Raw genomic sequence first — 25,883 nt, 5'->3', positions numbered from 1 at the left:
ATGATAATATTGACTGTGACATATAATACAAAAATGCTTATGTTCATGAAAATGTAAACTAAAATAGTTACCAATGCGAACGACGCCTGAAACATTGACAATGGGATTTTTTTTTTATCAAGTCATTATTTTCCACAATATGACTTGAAGTTACGTTCAGCTTATGACGTATGACTACAGCTGCTGTTCTCTCCGAATTCGGCGTGACCCAGTGATCTGTTTAAATATAAACCTTTCCCTCCATCATCGGTGTGAACCTTTCAAAGAAATATTTCAGATGTAGGCTACAGCATGGAATCCACATAAAAACAAAACCATAAAATCACTGCCTTTCTCTCTCTTCCCCCCTTTATTCATATATGATAATGCAAATTATCTAAAGATGCTCTCATTTATTTTAAACAATCTCAACATTCTGCTCTTGTCTCGGTACCCGATAACACCTGACACTCCTTCACCGCGACCTTAATGAAGCGGCCGCAGTCTGGCGAACAGTAGCTAATAATCGCTAATAATATGCATGCATTCGCTGCGTACATACAGTCATCACGCTGTTTGAACGATGGAGGTCACATAAATTACTCATGAAGTAGATAATTACGTAAAGCACATTACTATTACAATCGTTGCACTGTTCTTATAAATTATAGAACATATTTTTATCCAATAATGTCTAATAAAAACATTTACATTTCAGAAATAGATGGCACACACATATTTGTACAGGTAGGCTATGCAATTAAATGCGCTTCAGATTGGTACCATAAAGAAATACTATCCAGCATTTTACATGCATGGAAATAGCAGTGACACAGCCCAACTCAAAAGTTTTATTGGTGGCATTTTTCCCCAGGCTTTGGAGCGCTGTCTCACTGACACACGAGACAGAGAAAAGAATCCTGCAATCCTGCACAAACCGAGCCCCTGCTCTTTTATTTATAATGAATACAGGTTAGTCCCCAGACCTGCGAAGCCTCATTAGCGCCGCGCGTTTAGTCTGCGCGGCATTGTGTAGAGAGGGACCTCCGCGCTGATCGCAGAATCCCACTTAGCGCTTTCCCACAGTTTAGCCTCCGCCCGCCGCGCCACCGGAACGGCTTCCACATCTCACAATCACGCCTGGCATGCATCCATATGCGAATTAATTACAAATCTACCAGGAACAATCAATTTCAATTTACAGAAGATTACAGTATATATTTTAAAAATATACACATATAGAGGTAATCATTTATCTGATTAAACAACTTTGATTCAAACTACCTTGGTCGCTTTTTGTTAGTCAAGATTATTTTGTGTTCAAATTTAACTTTATCACGGAAGCATGCCTAAAAAAAACAAAACAAAAAAATTACTCCTTGTTAGTTACCCAGCCAGTGCAGCTAGCTACCCACCTATCCAGTCTAACAAGTCTCTGCTAAAACAATATAAATACACCTAGACTAAAGCAAGCCATTTCGCTGAACTCTCTTGTTAATAGCGATTTCTTTCATTTAACATTCCATACTATAATTGATTCTAAGATTTATTATTATTATTATTGTTGTTGTTTTGTAAATAGCTAAACTCAAAGGTTCATGAAATAAAAACATTCAGTTGTAAAATTGTTTGGTCACTGGAAGCTGAAATTGTGTCTACTGGCCTCCTTCGCGTCTGCACAATGAAATTATAGATGTCGTTCCAGCTAACAGCTAGCAAGCAAGCTAATCAGCAGGCGAAATTTCCACAGGAAAAAAGTCCAATTTATATTTCGAGAGCTGACTAAACTGCGTATTTTTAGGATGAAGCGGTCATGTTAACTTTCAGCCACACTGGTTAAACCGCAGTTTGCAAAGAAAGCTGTGAAATAACGAGTTCCACTGAAACTTAAGAAAATGAGGAAGTACGCAGAATAACTGGGACACCATTCCGCCGATATATTTAATTTTCGTCGTGGATTAAAGTATTCTGCGTCTATTGCTCGATTTCTTTTTGCACAGCGCGTACATGAGCGACTCTCTTAGCCGGCTAGCCAGCTAACAGCTAATTCTCCCTCTCTCCAAACTGTCTTTTCCTCTCTCGCTTTATTTCAGAGGGCACAGCCGTCCTCCGGCTTCCTCAAGCCCGTTTTTTTTCCACCGCTTTCCTGCCCCTCTCTATTTATGAAAACGTCACTTCAAGTCCCTCCCTGTTTGAATCTCATTAGTTTCTTGTGTGTTTCTCCCTGTCAATAATCCCGAATCCAGACTCTATTTCCATCCCTCTCTATCTGTCAATCAGCGCCGCCTTTGAACTGAAAACCACTCCGACCAACTTCAACTCACTCAATCCGAGCGGCTCGGCTCCATCTCCGGCTCCTTTTTCTGCCAAGATTCCCACTCTTTTTAGTTTGTACAAACCGCCAGTCCTTGGAAAACGCTAATACAGACCCTAAACTTTAGCTCGGATCCGGGATCACAAAGATCAAGGGTTTAAAAACTTTGTGTTTTTGCCCCCCAAAATTGCTCGGGAAAATGCCGCAGCTGAACGGCGGTGGAGGGGACGATCTGGGTGCGAACGATGAAATGATCTCCTTCAAAGACGAAGGGGAACAGGAGGAGAAAATTTCGGAGAACTCCTCGGCAGAAAGGGATTTAGCAGATGTCAAATCTTCGCTTGTAAACGAATCAGAAACGAATCAAAACAGCTCGTCGGATTCAGAGGTAAGTGGGGAAAATTAACCAGGTCGATTGTCTAACCTAGTTTACATTTACGTTTTTCTAAATTTCTGCTATTTGTGTTGAAACCACTTTTACACGATTAAAACTTCACCGTTGCGCTATACGTCTTTAATGCAAACCTTGTGTTTCATTGCATTTCAAGGCGGAAAGACGGCCTCCGCCTAGATCTGAAACTTTCAGAGACAAAACCAGAGAAAGTTTAGAGGAGGGTGAGTTTCTAGTTTTTGTTCACGGTCTGTCTCGGAGACTTTTACACAATTGTACAATGTAAGCGTGCCGTGGATTTTCTTACGGATTCTCAGACGCTTAAAAACTTTTCAAGGCACTTACAAAAGTTTTCTTCTTTTCCCCCGCCATGTTAGCTGCGAAAAGGCAAGATGGAGGTTTGTTCAAGAGCCCTCCGTACCCGGGTTATCCATTTATAATGATCCCCGATCTTACAAGTCCCTACCTTCCAAACGGATCGCTTTCTCCAACAGCACGCACAGTAAGTTCATTTATTTAAATGCTTGTTTATGTATGTTTAAGGAGACACACATTACAAATCAGTGTGGTGTTATCACGCATTGCTACCTAGTTAGCTAGCCAGCTAGGCATGTTAGCTATTAATATAGCTAGCCAGCTAGCTACAGCAAAAGTTGTGCAACTTTTCTTGCACAGTACTGTGCAATGGCATGTAGCGCGAGCTAGCAGGCTGTGTGTGTGTGTGTGTGTGTGTTTGTGTGTTGTGTGCGCGCGCGTGTGCACACTGTTCACATACGAAGAAAAATAAGCCTCCGTCCGCGAGGCTGCACGTTACCAGCTGTGCTTTCACGCACCTAATACTGAAATATTTCATAGCATTCCTTAAATCTGTAGTAACACAATTGCAAATTGTTATTAATATCTAATGTATTCATACATATTTATTACTCGTTGATATTTGTGAAATTTTGCATGCAGTCTATATACATTTAAGAATTGCCATTATTATTAGTATTACTATTATTATTGCAAGCACAATGCTTTATTATTGTGTCGTTTATTTAAGTGCATTTCGCTTATTTAACACATGAATAAGGGTTCCTCCGAAATTTGAGTGCAACAATTTTGTGCCGTTCTGCCAAGCGTTTGAGTGGCACGGGTGGCGCGACCTTTCCAAAGCTTTTTTTTTTAATTTACCGTGTTCGGTACGTAACGCACGTGTGTACTTTTTACCAGAGTATTTCATCTTTCACATTTACTTTGACTGATCTTTAAAGCACGTAAAGAAAACTAACGAAATAAACAGCGATAAAATAAAAAGAACGAATGTGCATGGTAATTAATTTATTGCAGAACATTTTTTTTGTTTGTAAATGCGTATTTCGATTACAAATTCATAGGCTATGTGGTATATTGCAGTATCCCAACTGGAATGGCTATAGAACGCTAATTAAATCTGATATTGGCGCATTTGTATTTTTGCCTCCATGACGTTGTCACATAAAGGTTAGAAAGACTTCCTGATGCTTCTCATTATTTTATTTCATAATCAATAATTTACCGGTGGCATATAAATGATGGAATGTAAATACATAAATAGAAAGCAAAAAGGCAACTCTAAAGCAAAATCCGCAGCCACCTCAGACTAAAGTCCAGTAAAAACAATTTGTTTGCAGCCAGCAGCTTTGCTGTAATTATGCATATACTAATTTACCCTCTACCAAATACCAGTCCCACAGGGACAATAGGGTTGCATATGGGGGGCAATTTTCTAAACCCACAGTTTTTTTTTATTCAATTTGTTTGCAATTACAAGGCACTGCTTTAGGAGCTGTCATGTTATATTACATGGCTATTGCAACAGCTAGACATTGTGAAATATTGTTTGTACCCCACACCTTTGCACAAAGAAATGTTTTTGGTGTACTCTGAATATACTGCAAATTTATCATTTGCATTTTTTAACATCAAGCAATGTGATAATTCAAATAATAATTATACGGGTGTTTTTTTACTCAGCTGGTAACAGAAAGTATCGATTGTTACATTTTCCTAATTTTTAAAATTCGTACCTTTTTACCGGCACACATTTCTTAGAAAGATATGACATTGTGTTTGTTTCTTCCTTCTCAGGTGAAAACCTGCTGCCTTATAAGTGAGTCAGTGAAAGAAAAGAATTAACATTTTAAAGCCATTAGAAAATACACACACACACACACACAAACAAACAAGCAGTCTTTGTTATTAATTCCAGATCTTCTGTAGTACTCAGTACACATAAACTCAATAAAGCAGGACCCGTTGGTTATGACAACTGATTTATTTTATAATGGGTTTATACAGTGTGACTTGTTGTGGTATAATTGATTGATTAATTTTACATATTTAATCATGGTATAGTTTGTTTTATTTGTTGCTGGCATGTAGCAGTGACCCCCCCCCCCCCCCCCCCCCCACCCCCTCAGAGCTATTGTTTGTGGGGTGTAATACCCAAACAACGCTGTTTTGTGCATTTCACCAGAAGAATGCCATAAGTTAATGGGTGACAGAAGTCCTTGACTATAATAACTATATGCAGATATCCAAAACATTTATTTTTGGTTTTTATAATGAATACTAAATGGAGGACAAACATTTCATTTGGATCTTGAAGTAGTGTGCTTACGGGAAAGAGTGTGTGCCATGGGCCTGCTTTGTGCTTTGTTTGTGCGTGTGCGTGTGCGTGTGCGTGTGTGTGTGTGTGTGTGTGTGTGTGTGGGTATGCACATGTGCCTTCAAATGTCAGATATCTTAACACATGGCCTGCTCAGTGCAAACGCAGCGGCGGAGAGCCGCTCTGAGAGCGTGCAGGTGCTGCTCGCAGAAAAGCCGGGACTGTGCTGGAGAATGCTGCCCATTGATCATTTCAGTTCGCGCGGTTTTCACCGTTTGCTCATTTTTACATAGAAAACAGTGGCAGGCTGCAGTCCCAGCCTGCACTGGGAGCACAGACCGCCGCGCGTGCGGTCAGATTCGATGGTTACATTGCGGAAAGCTCGGCTCAGTCCGGGCAGACGGAAGGCTGTCGGGATATTTTTAGTCCTTTTGTCTCATATGTTTCAGGTGTTTTTTTTTTTTGTTTTCTTAAATGGTGTCGATTTGATAATGCATTCAGGAATTATCCAGATATGCTTTGCTTTGCTTTATTTTACCTGCTGACACTGTAAATCATATTTCATTCTTGCAGTGGTAATACATTTAATAAATGTTAAAGCTGTCATATAAGTGTTTGTCCGTGTGGTCTTCCCTCCTGGTAAATAGCCAGGGTGTTGAACCATCATGGCTTTGAAGCTCTAACTGTTGTATTCATAAATGTATTACTTAGTTTAACATAAATATTTTATCTGGATATTGATTACCTGTCTGTCTGGAAACAAACATTAAGGGCAAAATAACAGTGCACACACCGCAGCTTTACAAAAGGTTTGTTAACCTCTCAGCATTGTGTTAGACTCTGATCTGATCAGTCAGCCAAACTTGGCCATTGTCAGTTTGGCTTTTGAATCGGTTGTTACATTTTTGTTGTCCTGACATGTTTGTGGATGTTTTATTGTTTCATTCTCAGAACCCTGCCTCCCTTCCAGTGTCATATGAAAATTGATTTAGTTTGAATAGTCAGTGTAATACTTAAGTACCTGAATTTATATGTAGTCGTGTTGAAGTACCCTGGGTTTATATATTGCCAAGTTTCAAGTACACAGATTTTTGTTTTATAGAATAAGGAGCTGTCATTTGCAGTCCGTCTGACACTGAAATATAATAAATGATAATTCTGTATGAGTCTGTATTTATTTCTCATGCAGTTTCAGGGAAGTGTGTGATGTTTCTGTGGACAGTAGACTAAATGTAGGCTCCTTTTTCTCTGACAGTGCAGCCCCGTCCTGCTGTGTTTCAGTCTGATGCTGTCCTGCATGCTGCCTACATGGCATTCATATCTTTTGTCTTTCTTCATTTTGTAATGTTTCATTTTATTTGTAAGTGTGTCTGCACGTGTGGGGTAGCTGGGGCTTTTTTTGGCGGGGGGTAGGGAGCTGGGGGGGGGGGGGGGGGGGTAGACGGGCTGTCTAATTTGTCCGCCCTCAGAGGCCCGTAACAGAAAGTGGTTTGTTTTTCCAGCCACCTAAGCCTGAAGTGCGTTATAATTCGCTATCATTTAACAGTTTGACATGGAATCATTTCCAGAATGGGACCCCCCCTTTCCCCTCCACTGTATTAAAAATGGCAGAAGTTTGGGTCATAGGAGGATCGGTTTCAGTGAAAGCGCCCGCTCCCTAGCTTTCCTGACCTGCCGCGTCGTGCTCGGGCCGCGTGTGGAGTGGTGACGCTCTGTGTACGAGAGAGAGCACTTGCTGAAAGACAGCCGGACAACTCCGCTGCTCGGGGAACACACACACACACACACACACACATACACACACACACACACACACACAAAAACGGGCCACAATAACGCCCCAGCGAACTGCTGAGGGCTGGAAATCCACAGGGGTTATTCACAGGCTTCCAGGACTCATGAATGTTAAGATATTTGACGCCAGAGTGGCCCCCATAATGCCCAGGATCTGTAGACGCTGGCATCGGTCTCCGCTTTCCACATATAATTATAAGCAGTTAAAAAAGAAAGCACAACACCCAAGCGCAGTCCTCAGTTTAGAACAAACCCACGTTCCCCAAACCCCACAGCCCGGCCAGCAGATTTCGTGGGACATTGTGTGTTGGAAACAATGGCTTCCCGTGCTTTGTTTTGTCTGTATTGTGTTCCTCTCGCTGTCGATCCTATTGAAAAAAAAAATTAACTCAGCTTGTCGGCAAGAGACTGAGCCATTAAATGAATTAAGCTTTCTGCCTGATTCAGGAAGGTCATTTTTATGTTATTTGGTATTTTTTTTTTTTTTACAACAAAATTAAATGGCCATTTAGCTTGAGGTGGAGGAATGGTATTTCTGCTATACTAAAGGCATCCTCTCTGTGACTGTAGATGCCTTTTTAAAATTATTTTTTATGTCAGTAGATTTTTGTTTCCTTTTGTACGTTGCGTGTGTGTAGATATCTCTCTCTTCGTAATTGCGCAGGACAGTATCTGTGTGTGAATTTGGGAGGATAAGCGCATTAAGAGAGTATCATGTGGATTATGTGTGTGCCGTAGTGGCTGTAAATGGGACGTACCCGTGAGGTGAATGAGCCTTAGAGAGGGGCCTACACCTTATCAAATTGGCTTTACATGTTAATGGCGCCTAATTGCAGTCCGCGGGGGTTTGGGACTGCATTGTGCTGCTCTGTGTTAGCCACAGAAAAATACACGCTGAGTCTATTTAGATGGTTGACATCCTTTTGTTTTGCTAATTACTTTTTGTTTACCACGTATGGCCTAAAGTTCCTGCGTTGCTTGTTCTCTCCCTCCCTCTCCCTCCCTCTCTCTTTTCTTTCTCTCACTCTCTCTTTCCCTCGTTCTGTCGCTCAGTTTCTCATGGTTCCCCCACAAGCAGAAAGCAAAATGACTCCTATTTTGTTGAGCTTGATAAACACCCATAAAACTGCAATCTGGTTTGGATTTGAGGGAGTTAAGTTCAGCACTGAAGTTTGGCACCATTAAAATAAATTTTGGGCCTGGTAGGCATTAGTGGGGCACTGCACATTTTCAGAACTTAATTAGTGCAAACTGTAATTGTTCATGGTCTGCCAATAGGAGTAATGTTCAGGAAAAGTGGAGTTGCACTAAATCGGCCTGCAGTTTTTAAAACAATAAATCACTTGCATATTTGTGGAGTGATTCAGTTGGAGCTGGGACCGCTCCCATCGCGACATGTGGTAAATTGTAAAGTCAATGAATTGCAGATGTAGAGAGTTACAGTAAGGGTTTGTGAGCGGCCGGAGAATGAATGGAAAAGATTCACGCTGTAAATATTTACCGAGATTACGGGCCTCTTTGCTCGCGGGGCTTAATGATCTGCCGTTGATGATGTTGGCAGGAGAAGTTATTTGAAAACGCGCGAAGGTTGGTCATCGTCATTTTATCTGACTGACTGCTGTTGTCACTGTTTGCTGCAGAGGTTGTTAAACCGTTTCTGGGCGTTTGAATTCAGTGGTTTAACCTTATTCTGTATGTTCCAGAGCGGTTTGAATCATCGTTGGGTTTGGTTCCGGTCCTTATGGACAAATTCTTGACACATTTTTTGTTCTTTGTTATATTTTGTTGTTTTTTTTTTGTTGATTGTAGTAATTGTGATTGAATGGATTTGTTGATGGGATAAAATGATTTGTTGGATGGTTCAAATCAAAGAAGATGTTTTTTGCACTGAAAACAAAGAAAACAATGTGTCTGAAAGCATGATCATAACAGTGGCCCTCCTCATACCTACACTTACTGCACCATTAAAAAACATCTGCATTCAGAAACATGGATGTAGCTGTATTTAAATTTTCCTTCTAACTGTAAATAGTATGTTAAATGGGGATTTGTTGGATGAATGTGTGTATGTGTGTGTCTGCCTGTTTCCATATTTATGTGTTTCTGTGTGTGTGTTTGTATGTGTTTGCGTGTTTACTTGGGTGTATGTGTGTGTGTCTGCCTGTTTCCATGTTTCTGTGTATGCCTGTGCGTGTGTGAGGATGTAGTGTGTGCGTGTGTGTGTGCGTGTGCGTGTGTGTGTGTGGGATCGGACTGTGCTGGGTGGTGTTGTGCGTCTCAGGGAGACGCAGTCTGAGCAGCTGTGCTGTGCTGGGCCCCTCTCCCTCCACACTGCCTTTCCATAGCGCCCAGCACAGAGATTGGTCTGTACATCTGGAATGCAACTTTTGTCATCTGTTAAATATAGGCTACTGGCCCACCCGGCCGCCAGCTCTGAGGAGGGGAGCGGAGTGGCCCAGGCCTGCAGGCTTTCTGTTTTTTGGTTTATGGGTTTTTTTTTGAAGAGTAACGGTGATAGAGAAATAAATATCGTATTGTATCAGACATTATTTGTTTTCTTTTTTCTTTTGTGTGTTGTTTTTTTTTTTTTTAAATGTTTTGTCAGACGCTCTGTGAGTGAGTGGAGTGAGCGTCTCCATCCCGAAAACAAGGTCCTAGGGCCACCGAATTCCATTGGGGACAGACACGCACTCAGTAAAGTTGTTAGGGCTTCTATAGGGGGGGTGGGGGGATTTTACTGACTAATTCCACAGACCTTGCCTGCCTCACAAGTACCTGTTCTGAAGTTCCCTGGTATTTTGTAGGTTGACATTTATTACGGTTGACTATTTTGCTGTTGTCATTTTTTAGTAATTGTTATATGTTTATGTTTATTGTTTTTTTGTAATTCAGAGAGATGTCAGAATTCAGTGAGAGCTTAGTGAAGTAAGACTGTTGACACACAGGGTGTACTGGGCTGGTGTGAAAGTGTTGGATTTCCCTTCACTGGGACAGTGGAGGTTAGCTTTCCCTGTAAATGTGGATGAAGTTGCCTGGTTCTTATTGTGAGACTATGAATATTCCTGTTTGGCTATATTGATCATGTTTAGATGCTGTTTGAGATCAAACTAAAAACTTAAAAATCAGGTGTCACTTTTTTTTTTTTAATCCCCATGGAAATGCCATATTCCAACGAAATTAATATCAGCAATATCAGGTGGCGTTTTGGAAATGCATGTATGTAAATATTTAACCCTCGGCTTTGCCTCTGCGTTTGAACCTGTGCAAACGCGGTCCCTGTAAAGTGTGCTGTGCGGTCATGGTCGAGACCGCACACGCAGGTGTAACGTCGTAATTATCTGACGGGGAGAGGGGTGCAGCGGCGGGAAGGCCGTGGGATTCGGGGGACGAGAGCGAGGCGCACTCTGTCCCGCCGAGCGCCTTTGCGTGGGGCTGAGAGGTGGCGGAACGAGGCGCATAATTAGCGCTAATGCGGCTGTAATGAGGACGGGCCTGGGCCCCGGGTAGCTGTCCAAACAATGGAGCCTTCAGGGCCTGTCTTTACTGCACGCCTCTTTCTTTTTAACTGCGGGGTAGTAAAAAAAAAAAAAGGGGGGGGGGGGGGGGGGGGGGCGACACGTTTATTGCCAGCCTTGATTGACGGGCCGTGTGTGTGGCTCGAGTTTCCTTTTCAGCGACCTTTTCTCTTTTTCTTTCCAAACCTGAGAGTGTTTCCCTTGCCCTCGGGCCTTCCTCCTCCTCCTCCTCCTCCTTGTTCTCGCAGTGGTGAACCCTGGGGTTGAGTGACGGGTTGTGGGTTTGAGTGACGGGTTTGTGGGTTTGTGTGTGCGCTGCATTTCACTGCGTTGCATTGAGGCGGGAGGGTGTCAGGGTCAGGCTCTCTGTAGGGAAAGTGCTGGCTCCGTGTCGGGCTGGTGACCGCCGCCTGTGACGCTTGTCTCGTGGCGACTGTGGCGGTTAGTGTGCTGGACTCTGGACCTTAGGAGGGTCAGGGGTCAGGAGAGCCCATTGCAGGGTGCTGCTGTCGCACCCCAAAGCGAGGTTCCCTTCCTCCGGTAGCTCCAGATCACAGCATGTGTCACAGCTGTAGGTGGGCCTGAACGCGGGTCTCCGCTCAGTGCAGGAATGTTAACGAGGTCACAGATCGATCAGGTTCTGCTCAGTGTACAGGTCTGTCGCACTCTACAGGAGATGATACCATCAGCACAGTAACAATAACTCCAGTCACAGATAAATAAGATGAATATGGCAAAAGATCATTTTATTTTTATTTTGAAAAGGAAAATAGATGCATGAACCAGGCCATTGTCATGACAGTGTTTTAACAAAGCCTTTTGTGATGGGCCCTGTACCTGCCTACAGGTATTCTTACCTATGAGGTCTGATCACAAAGCCTTGTTTTACTTCTATATTTATATCACAGAATATATTTCCAAGCCTCTCAAACGCACCCTCTGGGGCTGACGGCGGTGATTCTGTATGATTCGATGCTTGGTGCTGGGTTGAGGTTTGATTATGTTTGGGTTTTGAATTGTGCTGTATGTAAATGATCTGTGATGCTTCGTTAGTGTGTGTGCGTAACAGAGCTAAGCAGAGAGAGGCCCCAGAACTGCAGTCGGAGTGTTTTTAATCTGCCAGTTAAAGATGTAATTGTAGGTGGATGGGTGGGTGGTGGGGGTTTCCGTGGATAGGGCCGCTCGTGTGAGCCGTAATGAGGCGCTCGTTCACTTGTTTGCCCGTCAAGGTGCTTAATTTCTATCACCACGAAAGGTGAAGGAGAGGAACATTAATCTGCTAATCGCAGGATTACTACGGGATTTTAAGCAAAATGTTAGAGATTAGTGGACGTCAAAAAGCACACAAGGCTAATGAAACACCCTGCGTTAGACCGCTCCAGATTCTGCCTTTCCAGCGAGCAGAGATTATTGTGCTACATATTTTGCGTAACTCTCTGAGGAGAGTATATAAAGTGAAATTTGGACCCGGCAAATGTTTTGATTTGCAGTTTCAGCCTCTGACATAAATGTGCGTAGCTGTAAAAACAAAACAAACCCAAAAAAAAAAAGCACAATGCCCTACAGTGAACTGCGTGAACCATTCAGAAATGTGCTTACACAGAATGAGTTACACAATTACAGAGTGCACTGCTACACAGGGTCCGGCGATGCGCGGCTCATCGGGAGAGTCGTAGTGCGACGCACAGCAGCATGTCCCAGCCCTGGCACGAGGTGTGTGCGAGCGTGAGGGAGATGTGACGCTCGGAGGGGCCGCGCGGGAGCTTGTGTCAGATCTGCGCCGCGGTTGCGCGTGTGCTGCGGAGCGCCGAGGGGGAGGCGTGCTCCCCGATGAATTCCGAATTGCGAATCCCGGTAATTGATTCCCGGGAGTGAGTGAATCGCGGGTTCTGATCTGGGGAGAGGCGCTGCAAGCGGCGAGGCGGGAGTGGATTGCGGAGCGTGGGGTGGGGGGGCGGATCCCGTCCTCCTGAGGTGGCTGGAGCCGACCTCTGACCCCGCCGCGAGGCTGCGCCGTGCTGCTTCCTGTGGGCGGGGCCGTGTCGCAGACTCGGCGGCCTTTAGAGTCCCGGCGTCCTTCACCGTTTCATGACCCCTCTATCTGCGCCAATCGACACACTTTACATTCTTTCAGACGGCTGTAAAGGTGAATTGCTCACCGTTTCGCCACGTCTGATGATACTGACTGGTGAAGTTTCACTGGCGAAGCCTTTCATTTTTTTTTTCTTTCTTTCTTTTTTAACCATTTGTGTTCTGTTGCGCGCTTGTTGCTGTTCCCCTGAAGGCGTGAGGTCATTCGAGTGCGTTTACACACCAGTGCTGCCGTCATCATGGGAGAAATTCAGCTCTCTCATGGTGCCCTGTTACATGCAGGTGACCAACAGAATGTCCCCGGACAGTGTGAGGGGTAAATAAGCCAGGCTGAGTCAGAAAGAAGCCCTGGTCGTCTGAGTCGGCGAGGGCTGGGTCTCTGAGCGCAGGTCTATCCCAGCTCCATGCTGGTGCCTCGGCGTGTCCTGGGCCCTGACGGAGTCCGGCTTGGCGCATTGGGCACCGGTGTTTGTTGGAGCTGGTTCTGGGAATGCTGGTGTGTTTGGATAGAGTGTGGTCCCCAGCATGGGCTGAGAAGGGGGAAGTTACTCTCTGTGTACACAGCTCAATTGTTCTGTGGGCCTCTGTGTGCCTAACACACTACTGTTCAAACACACACAAGTGTAGAAGTGACCCCCCCCCTCCAACCCACTCAGCACACGTGGCAAACATCTCACTTCATGCCTGTGTGTGTGTGTGTGTCTGTGCCTATGCTTATCCGGGTGTGTGTGTGTGTGTGTGTATGCGTGCACATTGTGGTCTTTATTCTGGAGACCCAAACATATTTTGCAGTGTCGGGCCCTCTGTAACCCCCAACCCATAAATCCAGGTGCCATGGCAACATGAGGGCACACGGGGTGAGGTGGTCCTGCTGCCCGCAGCGGAAATGGCGGAGCGGAGAAGGCTGCTTAGCCGGGCGAAGCTGCTGTGCGCAGCGGTGGGGGGACCCAGGCGGGGCCTGCCTTTTTGCGGGGGGGGGGGGGTTGCTGGGGAGACGTTGACATACGGGCGAGTCGTGGAACTAATTGTTGTTTGAATTACCTGTTATGATCCGATGACAGATTCCCGCAGCACTCCTACCAGCGGAGCGGAAAATGCCGGCTGAACCGGCGCGATGTTAGCGAGTGTAAACTGCACTTCAACAAGATGGATAAACGCAATTATGGGTCCGGCCTGCAGAGGAGAAAGCCATTTAAAGCTCGTAACGCTAAGCAGGGGCCCTGCTTAATTCATTTGGCCAATTTGCAGGTGATGTACGAGTGTCGGGGTGCATTAGTCAGACAGGGGGGGTTGGGGGGGGCAGTGGGGGGTGTTTGTGGTGGAGGATGCACTGTGTCGGCTGTAAGCTGTCTCCCTGGAACCCCCGCCCCCCAGAGGATAATACAAATGGCCGCAGTGCTCTGAAATGACAAAAAGATAGACTGTGTGCAGAAAAAGGGGATCGCTGTGTAAATGAGCCGGGAGCAGGAACGGAGCGGCGTCCCTCCTGCCGGCACGTAACGCCCCCTGTTCACCCACCAGCGTTTAACACCCGCCTTTCTCACCCACCGACGCCCGTGCTCTGAGGAGCTGCCACCCGTGAGTGAGTGAGGGGCTGGGTTTAGCGTGCAGCGGCGGGGGTTAGCCGTTAGCATGGCGCTGCTGACCCAGCCTGACTCTGGCACTCTGAGTGAACCCTCCGAACGAAGCCTCACTGCTGCTGGTAATTACATTCCCATTACCGAAGCACGCCCACTTACCCGAGGCACGCAAACGTGCGCTGGCCACTGCAGGAACAGCCCAATGTCAGCTAATGTCATTTCGGCCTTAATCATTTCACTTTGGGCACTCATTTATTTTATTTTCTGTTGTTGAAATGTCTTCGCAGAGAGCAGTGTGTTGTAAAGGCGAGGTCTCTCCCTCTCTGACATCACAGGCAGTTTTGGTATTAGGGTTACTGTCAGCTATAGCTAAAGGAATCGCTGTGGAGGGTGGAAGCTTGGCACATGTGGTCCAGTGCAGTCTTCAGAGCCGGCTGTGTGTCTGCTTCACCTGATACGCCAAGCTCAGTTTTTACTTTTTTGTGTGCATTTCTAATATGCTTGAAATAATTTGTCGCTCGGTGTCGCTGGAGAAAAGTGTTCTCCATTTGCGTGCAAAATTTTAGCCCCTGTTACACCTCCCGTTACGCCCGCTCTGAGCTCAGACTCCGGCACCGCCCTCTGGCCTGGAGTTTTGCTCCATGGCTCAGAGCCGCAGATTGAAAGTGTGGGGAGGGGTTTGATTTCTGACAGGCAGGGATACAGGCTTCCTCTCAGTAGCAGGGGGAAAGCGGACAGGGAGAGGCCTCACTGTGGGTCCCCTCAGCACTGCTCGTGAGGGGCATGTGGTTGAACCAAGTCTAATATTAATGTGGTGTTTAATTTGGTGTGATGGTGGCATTTACATTAGCGTGATGGTAATAGTGGTGTTGGTAAATTGGTGTTTCAGTTGGCGTAATGGTAATGGTGGTGTATTGTAACGGTAAAGCATAGTGTTAAGGTCATGTATAAATTAGTGTAAACAGTGTAATGAAGTGTAATGATAACTGAAATTATGAGAATTCTGTAGCAGTGTGGAATATGACTGAATCCAGTACATGCTGTAATGGTGTAAAATTAGGAATAAAATGAGTTGCACTGTTAACCCTTTGACCCAGAGAGCAGTATTTTTTGTAACATGAAATAATCATAGTGCACTGGTCTGTTAATGTTTAATGGAAAGTGAGGTTTGCTGCCACCATCTGCAGCTTTAAGCTCCTGCCATCTGACCCCAGACCCCCAAAAACTGGCAGCGCCACCCCCAGCCCCCCTCATAGATAATTCAGCCATTTCCGATGGAGCTTTTCTGCAAATGGGTCGTCATAGGTTCTGCATTTGAGTGGTTCCTCATCAGGTCCGTGGGCCCAGATGTTCGCCCGCACCCCCACTGAGCCCGTAGAGACGCCTGTAACCAGACCCACAAGGCCTGCTTAACCCATCACCACCCAGTTCCCCCTCCCCCTGCCCCACACACCCCCCTCACACACCCCTCTCAGGAGAACAACTGCTGGGGCCTGCAGCGGCTGGAATTCCACACCCTGCCTCCAAAAGCAGCCTGAGATTTTCCATAGGGCCCCTGTGCAGTTTCCCAGGCGACCCCCCCCCCCCCCCCCCCCATCCGATGGCCACTCTCCGTAGGTGGACTCTGTGGGTAAGGGTTCTCTGAAAGAGCGTGATCCACACTTCTACACTGGGTACACACAACGCACCCGTGTGCGTGAGTGCATACTCTCAGGAAGGGCATTGTCTCGTCACTCTGATAGAATTAAGCATGACAAGGTCAGGTGCTGGACTGGGGTAATTGAATTTGGTGGCCGAGTGTTGTGACTCCATGAGATCGAGCCCCACAGCGCCCTCTGCGGCTGTGTGGGGTGCCACTCCCCCGCATGGTCGAACCGCAGCCAGCCGAGGAACAGCTGATTAGGAGCGTAACCACAGAGCAACTGGCCGCAGAGCACTACAGTGGAGGGCATCTCTGGTTTCGGCTTGGTCCGTATTAGGGGGTATGGAGCTCATCCGAGCCCCGCTGCTGGTGGAGGGTGCTGTTAATCTGGGGAACGTGATGGGAAATACAGTTTGTAGAAGAGTTCCACCCCCCTGCTGAACCCTGCAGGATGGGCCATTTCGCTCACTGGTGTCGTGCAGCTCTCTCTCACTTGTTCCTTTTCACGCTTCCCCTTTCTCCTTTACTGTCTCTCTCACTTTCTCTCTCTCTCTCTCTCTCTCTCTCTCTCTCTCTCTCTACCTTCGTAGAATAGCAGGCTCGGTAATGAGGCTGATTGAGATTTACGAGTCAGTGTTTGGAACCCGCGGCCTGGGACGTGGAAGCTCTGATTTTTGGCAGGGCGATTGGCAGCGGAGCTGCGTAACCATCAAGCAAGCGGCCGGGCGCTCTGCTGCGTTTTCGAGAGCTCTCAGGGCTGGGATGCACCCCCTAGACAAACCACGGTGCCGAGTGAAACTCGTAAAACAAACTTGGAGAAGAGTGCTCTTTCGTCACTCTCAAATTGCGCTCATTATGCGGTTTAGCGGAGGGGGCCCTTAGCACCGGGTTCACCCTGGATGGGCCTGAGGCCGCTCTCCTGGAGGAAGAGAGGTGCAGTTTAGCGCACGCGTTATTAAAATGCTCCCCTTCGCCCTGGCTTCCTTCACGCCTCTGTGCCCCGGCAGACAGACGCTCTGTCCGATCACAGATCCCTCTTTTTTTTTTTTTTTTTTTTTTAAGCGGCGTGCAGATCCTTTTTGGAGTTGTTTTTGTGTGCGCTATAATTTGGCAAATAACATCAGTAATGATTCAATTGGACATAAAGTAATAGAGAGGCTCTGTGTTGGCCATCTGTCTGCTGAGATTACTGCTTCTACGTAATTAAAAGTGTGACCCCGTGGCCGTCAGAGGCCACTTTGAACTGCGGCTGTTTTCGCTAAAACAACAGCAGCAGCGTCAGAAAAGGGAAATGGTTTTCAGGGTGAAACGAGAGCTGCTGGAGTGGAGCGGCAGCAGGCTTCTTCTCTTGCATCATTTTGCATGAATGTGTCCACACAGCGAGGCCAGGGTAACCCGCTCTCCCTGCGCCGCGGTTTCACTTCAATTTGGGTGGCAGAAGAGGCGGGCGTGATCTTCCTGATCCCTGGGTGCAGCCACTGAAACTGGGCTGGGGAAGGAGGGGGGGCGGCGAGCATTTTAACTCCTCTTTCACGTATGGTTTGATTTCCACGGCAGGGTTCAGTTACTCCTGGATGGAGTCCAGACACTACAGGTCTGCAGTTTTTCACCGGGCCTTAAAAACCAATACGAAGGCCCTGTAATTCCCCAAATTGGATTTCAGATTTGATCTTGTTGCGTGTAGTAAACAGAACATTAAAGGCAAAGAGATGGGGCTAATCACCCCGTGTGTGTGTGTGTGTGTGTGTGTGTGTGAGAGAGAGAGATACAGAAAGAAGGCTGTGTCTTGTGGAGATATTAGTGTGTGCGTTCTTGGTGTAAGCAGATGCTGAATATCCTCTGTGTTCCCTGCAGCAGACAGAGAGCAGCAAGGCCAACCGTCACAGAAAACGTTCAAAATGCATTGTGGGCAGGGTTTCTTAGTTTGTAGGTTTAGAAGAAAAATAAAAATAAATCTTTAATTATGATGGCTTTGCCATGGCAGCCATAATTCAAGCAGGTGGCACAGGCTGGGGGATGACTTGGCCATATAAAAAAACTCAGGAACACAAAGAGCATTAAAGCCCCTGACTGTCACTCTGGCTCAAGGAAGAAATTAACAAATACAAATTGTTTTGTTTTTCTTTTGGTTTCATATTTTGTTGATAAAATGGGCACGGTGCAGGGACGATTTTCATGGGCTCAAAAAACAGATAAGCTAGCATCTTTCCATTGACATGTTTCTGGGGAAACAAAGGCCTTCAAGTTCACATAGACCTGTCTGACTGAATGTGTCAGAAATCAACAGCCAGTTATGTGAGTAGCAAACGCTATAAAAACCCTAAAGTAATAAATACAAAACACGATAACTACAAAGGCCGCTGCTAACTGGTAACTTCAGCTAAATTTGGTCACCAGACGCACTTGCAATAAAATATGCGATAGGAAGAGCAGAGGAAATCGTTATTGGCCATTATGGGCCCCGTGAGGCCAGATTCCGATAGGTATTAAAAAGCTGTTTATCGTGCCGTTTTATTGGAGAACTGGTACAATCGGTGTGCTCCGGTCATGGGATTTCTCCTCTTTCCTCTCTTTCATACACTCGTTTTCCACGATCCTTTCCTCTCCTGCTCTGTCTGATAAGCATCCGTGAGGGGAACTGCGGTCTCTTTCTCTCCTTTCTGTCTTTCTCTCCCCTGCTTTCTCCCCTGTCCCTCCCTCCTCCTCTCCCTCGCATCCTGTGCTCTGATTACCTCTCTGAACTGGCAATAAGTTGATTGCTGTAGAGGGATGATGTAAGCCGTTGCCCTGGGGTACATCAGGTAGGATTTCTGGAGCTTTATCTTGTAAAGCCTAAATTAACAGCTGGTTTGGTTTGAGTTCTTCTGGATCTGACTAAAGGATTAGGCTCCGTTCTCATGTGAGTCAGTCTGATTTGATTTATTGCAGGTCTATCAAAAAAGATCAATCAGGCCCCTTTTGAAAATAAATCCCTAATCGGGCTTCCCTCTCGCATGTCACTATTGTGATTTTTTTTTTTTTTTCCTCTCTTCCTCCCTCTGTCTCCCTCTCCCTCTCTCTCTGGCTCTCTGGTTTATCCATCACTGAGAGATGTATAGTTATCATTCTGCAGTGTCAGTGATCTTAGGTTGTGCTGCCTATTGCATTTTTCTCTCTCATTAGTTAACTATCATGACTGAAGTATCTGCCGCTTTATTAGCGCCAGGTAAGCGCAGGTAAGGAGAGCTCCGCTCGGCCTGCACATTTTGAAGCTAAAGAAGATCCTCTGAAAAACTCCTCTGACTCATTCATGCTCTTGCCCCAGGTCTGCCACAATAGGCACTCAATGTGGCTGCATTCCAAAATGGCGGGATAATGACATACCCAGGGAGAGATCATTCATTTCCCTCTTGTTTTTTCTTCAGAAATGCAAAATTCAGCTCTTCAAACTGGAATCCATGTTTTCAGCGAGAGAAAGGGATTGAATTGAATCCAAACGTACAAGACATGAATTTTTTTTTTGGAGGGGGGTGTTGGCCGAGCCTGGGGTGCCCTTGAATGAAGGACTCCTGCAGACTGAGTTCCTCCTGTCATTTATGTTGGTTTCCTGTCCTCTCTTCATCTTCTGTCTGTCTGTGCAGGGAAGTTTTCAGGTGTTACTTTTGAAGACTTTTGAGGAGTTCCTACTTCTGTGTGTCTATATATAGATACTTATATATGTATATATATATATATATATAATATATATATATGTGTGTGTATGTGTGTGCATATGTGTATGTGTGCATATGAGTATGTGTATTCTTTTTGTTTGCCATTTGGCCACTGTTGTCTTTGTTGTTGTACTATCGACAAACAGACAGTCCATAGTGCCTAGGGATATCGCCATGATGAATGCCAAGAACCACCCCAGCTGAGTCTGTAGACAGACCTGAGAGTGCAACATGGCAACTGCTTTACACACACACACACACCCCCCCCCACACCCCCCCAGCTAGGCTGGCAGCTGCAGTGTAATGGGATACTGTGATGTTATGGGTGTTCCTGTCCTTCTGCAACACTGACTCCATTGTACCTGTCCTGCTGTTTGCCTCACTGGAGGCCACAGCTCTCAAAGCTTCTGTAACCAAAACACAGCAACCGGGACCCACACGGGGTACGGGAACGGAGCCGAACCACCTCGCTTAGACCAGGACCGGACCGGGGCCGGGGGCAGGTCGGAGTGGACCCTTATTCAGCAGCCGGGGGGAGGGTAGTAGGCCCAAAAACAGGATCCAATAACTGGGACAGAAAACACAGCACAAGGGCCAGTGGGCAGAAGGATAGGAAGAAAGGGAAGAAACGAAAAGAAGGCTTGAAAAGAACTGACGAGAAGAAGCAGCAGCAGAAAGACCCCCCCCAGCCTCTCTCCTCCCCTGTGTGGGTCCCACTGTCAGGCACAAACACATTCATTACTCATGGAGGTTTATTCCTGTATAATTACAGCGCAGACAGGCCTTACTCTTGAGTGTGTAGGTAGCCACGCGTGTGCGAGCGTGCATGTGTGTGTTGTGGGGTTGTCGTCCACCTCCCTCATTCGCAGGAGCTCCTTGCCTTCCTGCAGACGTGGTGTCTATAGGGGGTCTGCTGTTGAAGTCAGCTCTCCCCAAGGCTCCGGGCTGTCATCTCGCTCTCACTACCCCCCCCCCCACCTCGCCTCCTCACCCCCCGCTGTCAGCCCCCCCCCCCCCCCCCCCCCCCCCGTGCCACGGTCCTAATAAGCTGTGAGGCCTCCCCTGCTTTCATTCTCCTGAATCGTCAGCTTGTTCTCCTGCCTCCTGTCTGGCACACGCGTCTCTGGCATTTTTGGGGCGCTCGTCTGGCACACAGGTGTTTTCGGGCACTCTGCTGGCATGCTGCCATTATGGGGGTGCCCCTGGCCGCCAGGCTGGCATTTTTGAGGCGCTCTGTGTAGGCGTGTGGGGCTTTTTTGGGGTGCTCCTCTGGCACGTGGGCATGCTGGCATTTTTGGGGCACTCGGGGAGGGGGGGCACGTGGGCTTTTTTGGGGCGCTGTGGCTGGGCGATGCATTGTTCAGGTGTGCTGTCATCTGCCGCCTGGCTGGAACGGCAGCGTGTGCAGGCAGGAGCGAGCTGCTGTCAGCCAGCTGGGCTACCTCATCCCACAGCCCCAGGGAGACAGCGCAGGGTGGGACTCCAATAAAGACTCATCAGTCTGTGCACACCTCCTCTCCTGCTCCTGGCCCAGCTGAGCCCTGCGTGTGTGTGTGTGTGTGTGTGTGTGTGTGTGTGTGTGTGTGTGTACGCGCACACGTCGTCCCGTGAGGAAACAGGGTAACCTCCCTGCCATCTTGTCTGTCGTGTGTGTGTGTGTTTTTAATACATGTATTTTTCAAGTTATCAGCAGATTTGTTTCTGTAGGAAGTGACATAGGAGCCCCTCCCCCCCTAACGTGAAACGCTTTGAGCTGCTGACGTAGGCACTCACTGGCACTGGTGCTCATGACACAAATTTATTTATTTGATGTTTTAATTATTATTTCCTTATTTTCCTGTGAAATTATCTGATGGGTGCTATTGCATCACACCCAGTGTAACATAGGCTAAAACATGCTCCATAACCACATTCCTAGCAGGCTCTCTCTCTCTCTCTCTCTCTCTCTCTCTCTCTCTCTCTCTCTCTCTCTCTCTCTCTCTCTCCCTCTCTTTTTTGGCGTAGACTTTTGCATATATCACAGGCTGGCAGGCTGAGAGCCCAGGACTTCCCCACGCCACACTTCAAGTCTTTGATCTTTTCCTTTGGAGGTAACATCAAACGGGAGGCAGAGAAAGACAGCTACTACTGTGAACTTCAATGTTCGCTTGATGGCTCGGCTCAGGGCTTTTTTTTTATTATTTTTTTTTTTTATTTTCGCTGGTGCTGCTCCACTGCCTCGCCTCTGCTGACAAAAACCCACAGTTTGTAGCCACGGCTTTTTTCCCCCAGCGTTAACCTTTACGAGATCCCTCCGCAAACCCCGAAATCTGCATCTGCACCAGCCCAGTGCTCAGCTCAACACAAATTGGCAGTGTATTTAAAAAAAAAAAAAAAAACACCAAATTGATAGAGAATTATTTTGTAGTAGAATGGTGTTGTTTTGTAACACGTGGATTTAACATTAGGGATATCTGTGCTGGAGTGATGAGGAAAGTCTTTGACAGGTGGATTTCACTCAGTGTTTTCAGTTGGGGTTGTGAGTACTATTGGGACAATATAAGAGCCTGTTGTCGCTGGATGGAAAAAAATACATTTCTGACCCAATTGGTCTTCTCACAGTAACATAAATTATAGTTTACCTTGGATGCGTTGGGGGGAAAAAAGTAGGTGTTTTCAACACAGTACATACAGGCGCGCATTATTTTTAAGATATCTATAATTATTTTTTCACTTAAACACTGTTCTCCCTGCACAAATGAAGTGAGACATGTAGACCCCTCCTACTGTAATATGTATGTTAGCTTAGCTGACCTGACAGCTGAACTGGTTTCAGCCACTCAGGTTTCTCCATAGTTGTCAGTGAACTTCCTTTTTCATATGAGTGAAGTGTCTTGTTTGCGGTCAGTGTCTGTATCAGAGTGTAAGTGGTTTGATCAGTGTGGAACGTTGAATCTGAGCTATACTAGTGGCATTGTGGTTTTTGAGGCCTTCTGGTTATTGAGGCGTTTTGGACACCGTGAGTGTGGTAGCTCCTCACTCGGTGGCACAAACTCGGTGAATGCGATTCCAAATGGATCCCAAACAGATCAAGCGGATCCCAAGCAGGTCACAAGCAGATCGTGGCTTCAATGTCCCCTGCACCTCCCCGGCTGGAGTGCATTTTTCGGGGGGCGGTCTCTCCTGATCACGGGCTGTATCCCGTTTCCTGCTCTCTCGCCCCGTTGCCCCCCTGGTCTGCAGGGGTATCTCGCTGATGGGAATTGAGATGGGTTTTGGGTGGCGAGAGGCTATGCACGCACGTCTGTTTCAGGATATTTTAAACCTTAAGTCTCTCTCTCTCCCTCTCTCGCGGTATCGGTGGAAGGACTTAAAGCTTTTTTTTCTCTTATTGTGGATGGGAGGATTACTTTTCTGTCTTAGAAAAATGAGACGGTAAAAGAGCGTATTAAAGATTTATCAATAATTGGCTGGTGTGATGGTGTCTGGCCGCGGTGTTTGTGGACGGGGGTTTAGATGGATTGCGGTGTGATTGAGCGTTGCTGTAATTAGCTGAGAGACAGGTCCTCTGAGGGGGCCAATGTCAGTCTGCAGAGGAGCGGTCAAGAGTGCTGCTGCGGGGGGGGTTGGGGGGGGGGACGGGGGGTGACGGGGTGGTTATTATGAGAGTTGATTTGGAGGTGAGGGGTTTGGTTCGAGGGGAGAATGCGGGGAGACACTGCTCTCCCTGTCTGCTGACCTCCCCTGCGCCTCGTTGGTGCTGTTGCAGCCTACATTTTAATGAGCGCTAATAACCGCTGGCACTTCCCTTATTTGTTTATATATTTATTTATTAAGTTAATAATAATCGCTGTGAGGTCGCTGTCCCCTACCCCCACCTCCCGAGTGCGCTGTTTTTTTAATGGAGAAATATAAACACAAACCCAAAGGAGTTAGTTCACTAGTGTCCTCCATCAAACAAAGAAGCCAAGCCTATACATGTAAGAGTTACATACGTGCATGCATTTCAGTCAGTGAGGTATCCTCATAAGTATAGGTGTCCATTTCAGGATTTGAATTAGCTACTTTGTGTACTGAAATGGATGTCCATGCTAATTTAGCTAAATTAGCATGGGCATGCATTTAAGTAAGCAAAGTAGCTAAATTAGCATGGGCACACATTTCTTAAATGTCTTAAAATATTTTTGAATACTCATATCTGCTGAGTAAATACATGAAAAATTAGTAGTCGAACCTTAGCTAAATTTAGTCTGTGTCTTTCTAACTGCCATAGCCCAAAGAGAAAACAAATTATAATCTTTATAATCTTATATTTAGCCAGGACAACTTTGCTGCATGTTGCGCAATGGTCAAGTTACGTGTGCTTAATACACTCTTGAGTCTTGTAGCTACCAAGACAGCATAGTTGCCGCTTTCTTTCATAGAATTCGAAGCTACTACCAAAGTCAGAGGACAATTACACAATAAGGAGAAAAGGAGTTGCTTTATCTGGTCCGTGCTTGTAACATATCCACGGTGTCTGCATCTTCTAACGTAATACCAGAGAACGTGTCTCTCTCTCTCTGTGTGTTTCTCTGCAGAGCATGTGTGATTGTCAGTACACCCTTCTCGCGATAGCAGAACGAACAGGTACAGGAGGGGTACAGGAGTACAGTTAATCGTTCGTGGATGGCGTCGTTCTCTCGGACGGATTAAAAAAATAAAAAATAAAAAATGCTAAAATGGTTAGCCAATTATACTTTGGCGGCCGTTAATATACCTGGGCGGCCCGCCCATGTAAAATCTATGTGTGGGAAAGACTGGACATGCTTTTCATTAAGCATATTATCACAGATGTGCATTTCAGTCATTAACTAGCTAAATAAGAATGGACATGCATTTCAGTGAGCGGAGTAGCTATAATGGTGGCCGTGACACGGCAGAACCGTGGAGCAGCGCAGTGTGTGATGTAGCAGCAAACGACAGAGTGCTGCCTCCATGCTGTCTCTGTCACAGTTTCCTCCAAAGTGCCGCCTGTCACCAGAATATTTCCTGTTTGAAGGCATGACCACTTCCACTGATTCCAGCTGTGACACCGTTGTCTGTAAGATAGATATTTGCATGTTGTTTTTGAAACGGGGGTGAATTCCCAGAAAGAGGTGTCTCTGCAGTGTTTCAGGTCTGGCCTTATGAATATGGAGTATGGAATATGAAAGCCGTGCAGAGCGCTTCTGAAGGTTTGTGTTGCTTCAGGAGGTGTGCCTTGTCTGGAGCAGCTCGAACCCTGGAAGAGTGTAGTAATTACACCCCCCTCCCCCCACACTCACGCCCCAGGTGCCCTCTCTCCACACAGCATCCAGTCAGCTGCAGAAAGCAGCACCACTGTGTGTCTGTAGCCAGCGCTTTCTGGTCCCGTTGTGGTCATGGTGTGAGAGAATGGACCGCAGTGTAGGGAATCTGGTCCTGTTGAGGTCATACCGTGAGAGAATGGACTGCAGTGTAGGAAATCTGGTCCTAAGCAGTCATGCCGTTGCTTCCTGGAGCGTGAGCGTGGCAGAGCGAGCCATCGTGGACAATCGTGGCCTCGAATCGAAAGCGAGCCATAGCGTGATTACGTCACTGTCAAATTCATAAATGTGGCAAGACCAAGGGTAGTGTAACAGCACAGAGGTTAGGACCTCTTGACCCTGAGCCGGTGCGCCTCCCATGGAGTCCCGTGGGCAAAGTTCTGGAGCATGGTCCCTCTGGTATCCGCTGACCAACCTGCCCGTCCACCTCGCATGGACTCTGTCCCTGACGTCAGTATCATTCATCAATTTGCATATTAAAAACAAACAACAAAAAAATTAGTATCGATGACCTGAAGTTGATTCCTGGGGTAGTTGTCCTTCTGGTGAAACGGAAAAAGGGACGGAGAGCTCAGCATTGGTTCATTATGTGTTAAATTTTCCTTGTGATTGCAGATAAATGTAAGCTTTGCGTGGCGTCTGACAGCTTCTGCAATCTCATGTTTGAATAGTGTGCGGTCCACGCCCGCTAAGTTAATAATGGGACAACTGACAACTGCAGACATGGCGGGGGCGGAGTCAGGATTCCTGTCTCTGCCCGGTCCCGACGATAACGGCACAAGGTCCAATTATGAGGAGCAGAATATTTTACCCCTGTATCAGTTCATAGAAAGGCCGTATTTTTTCTTTCTTTCTTTCTTTTCCTTTGTTTTGTTTCCGGGGCCGGTGCACATTGGGGGAGAGAGAGAGAGAGAGAGAGAGGGGCAGCCGCGCCCCGCTTTACAGCG

General features: G+C 46.5%; 1 protein-coding gene across 18 annotated transcripts in view; it reads left to right on the top strand.

The window, feature by feature from the left end:
• The first annotated feature begins 2,205 nt into the window (after window positions 1-2,205).
• The window catches only part of tcf7l2 (transcription factor 7 like 2), a 96,771-nt gene continuing 73,093 nt past the window's right edge, over window positions 2,206-25,883 (top strand). For all 18 annotated transcript variants that reach the window (XM_036549568.1, XM_036549560.1, XM_036549542.1 and 15 more), the window contains exons 1-3: window positions 2,206-2,681; window positions 2,842-2,908; window positions 3,062-3,186. In XM_036549568.1, coding sequence (XP_036405461.1) covers window positions 2,493-2,681; window positions 2,842-2,908; window positions 3,062-3,186 — 381 coding nt within the window. In that variant the 5' untranslated portion in view covers window positions 2,206-2,492. The remainder of the gene's footprint in view (window positions 2,682-2,841; window positions 2,909-3,061; window positions 3,187-25,883) is intronic.

The sequence above is a fragment of the Megalops cyprinoides genome, chromosome 1 (genome assembly GCF_013368585.1).
Source record: "Megalops cyprinoides isolate fMegCyp1 chromosome 1, fMegCyp1.pri, whole genome shotgun sequence".
Classification (NCBI taxonomy): Eukaryota; Metazoa; Chordata; class Actinopteri; order Elopiformes; family Megalopidae; genus Megalops; species Megalops cyprinoides.
The sequence above is the reverse complement of the archived record's forward strand: the minus strand, read 5'-3'. Positions and strand labels throughout refer to the sequence as shown.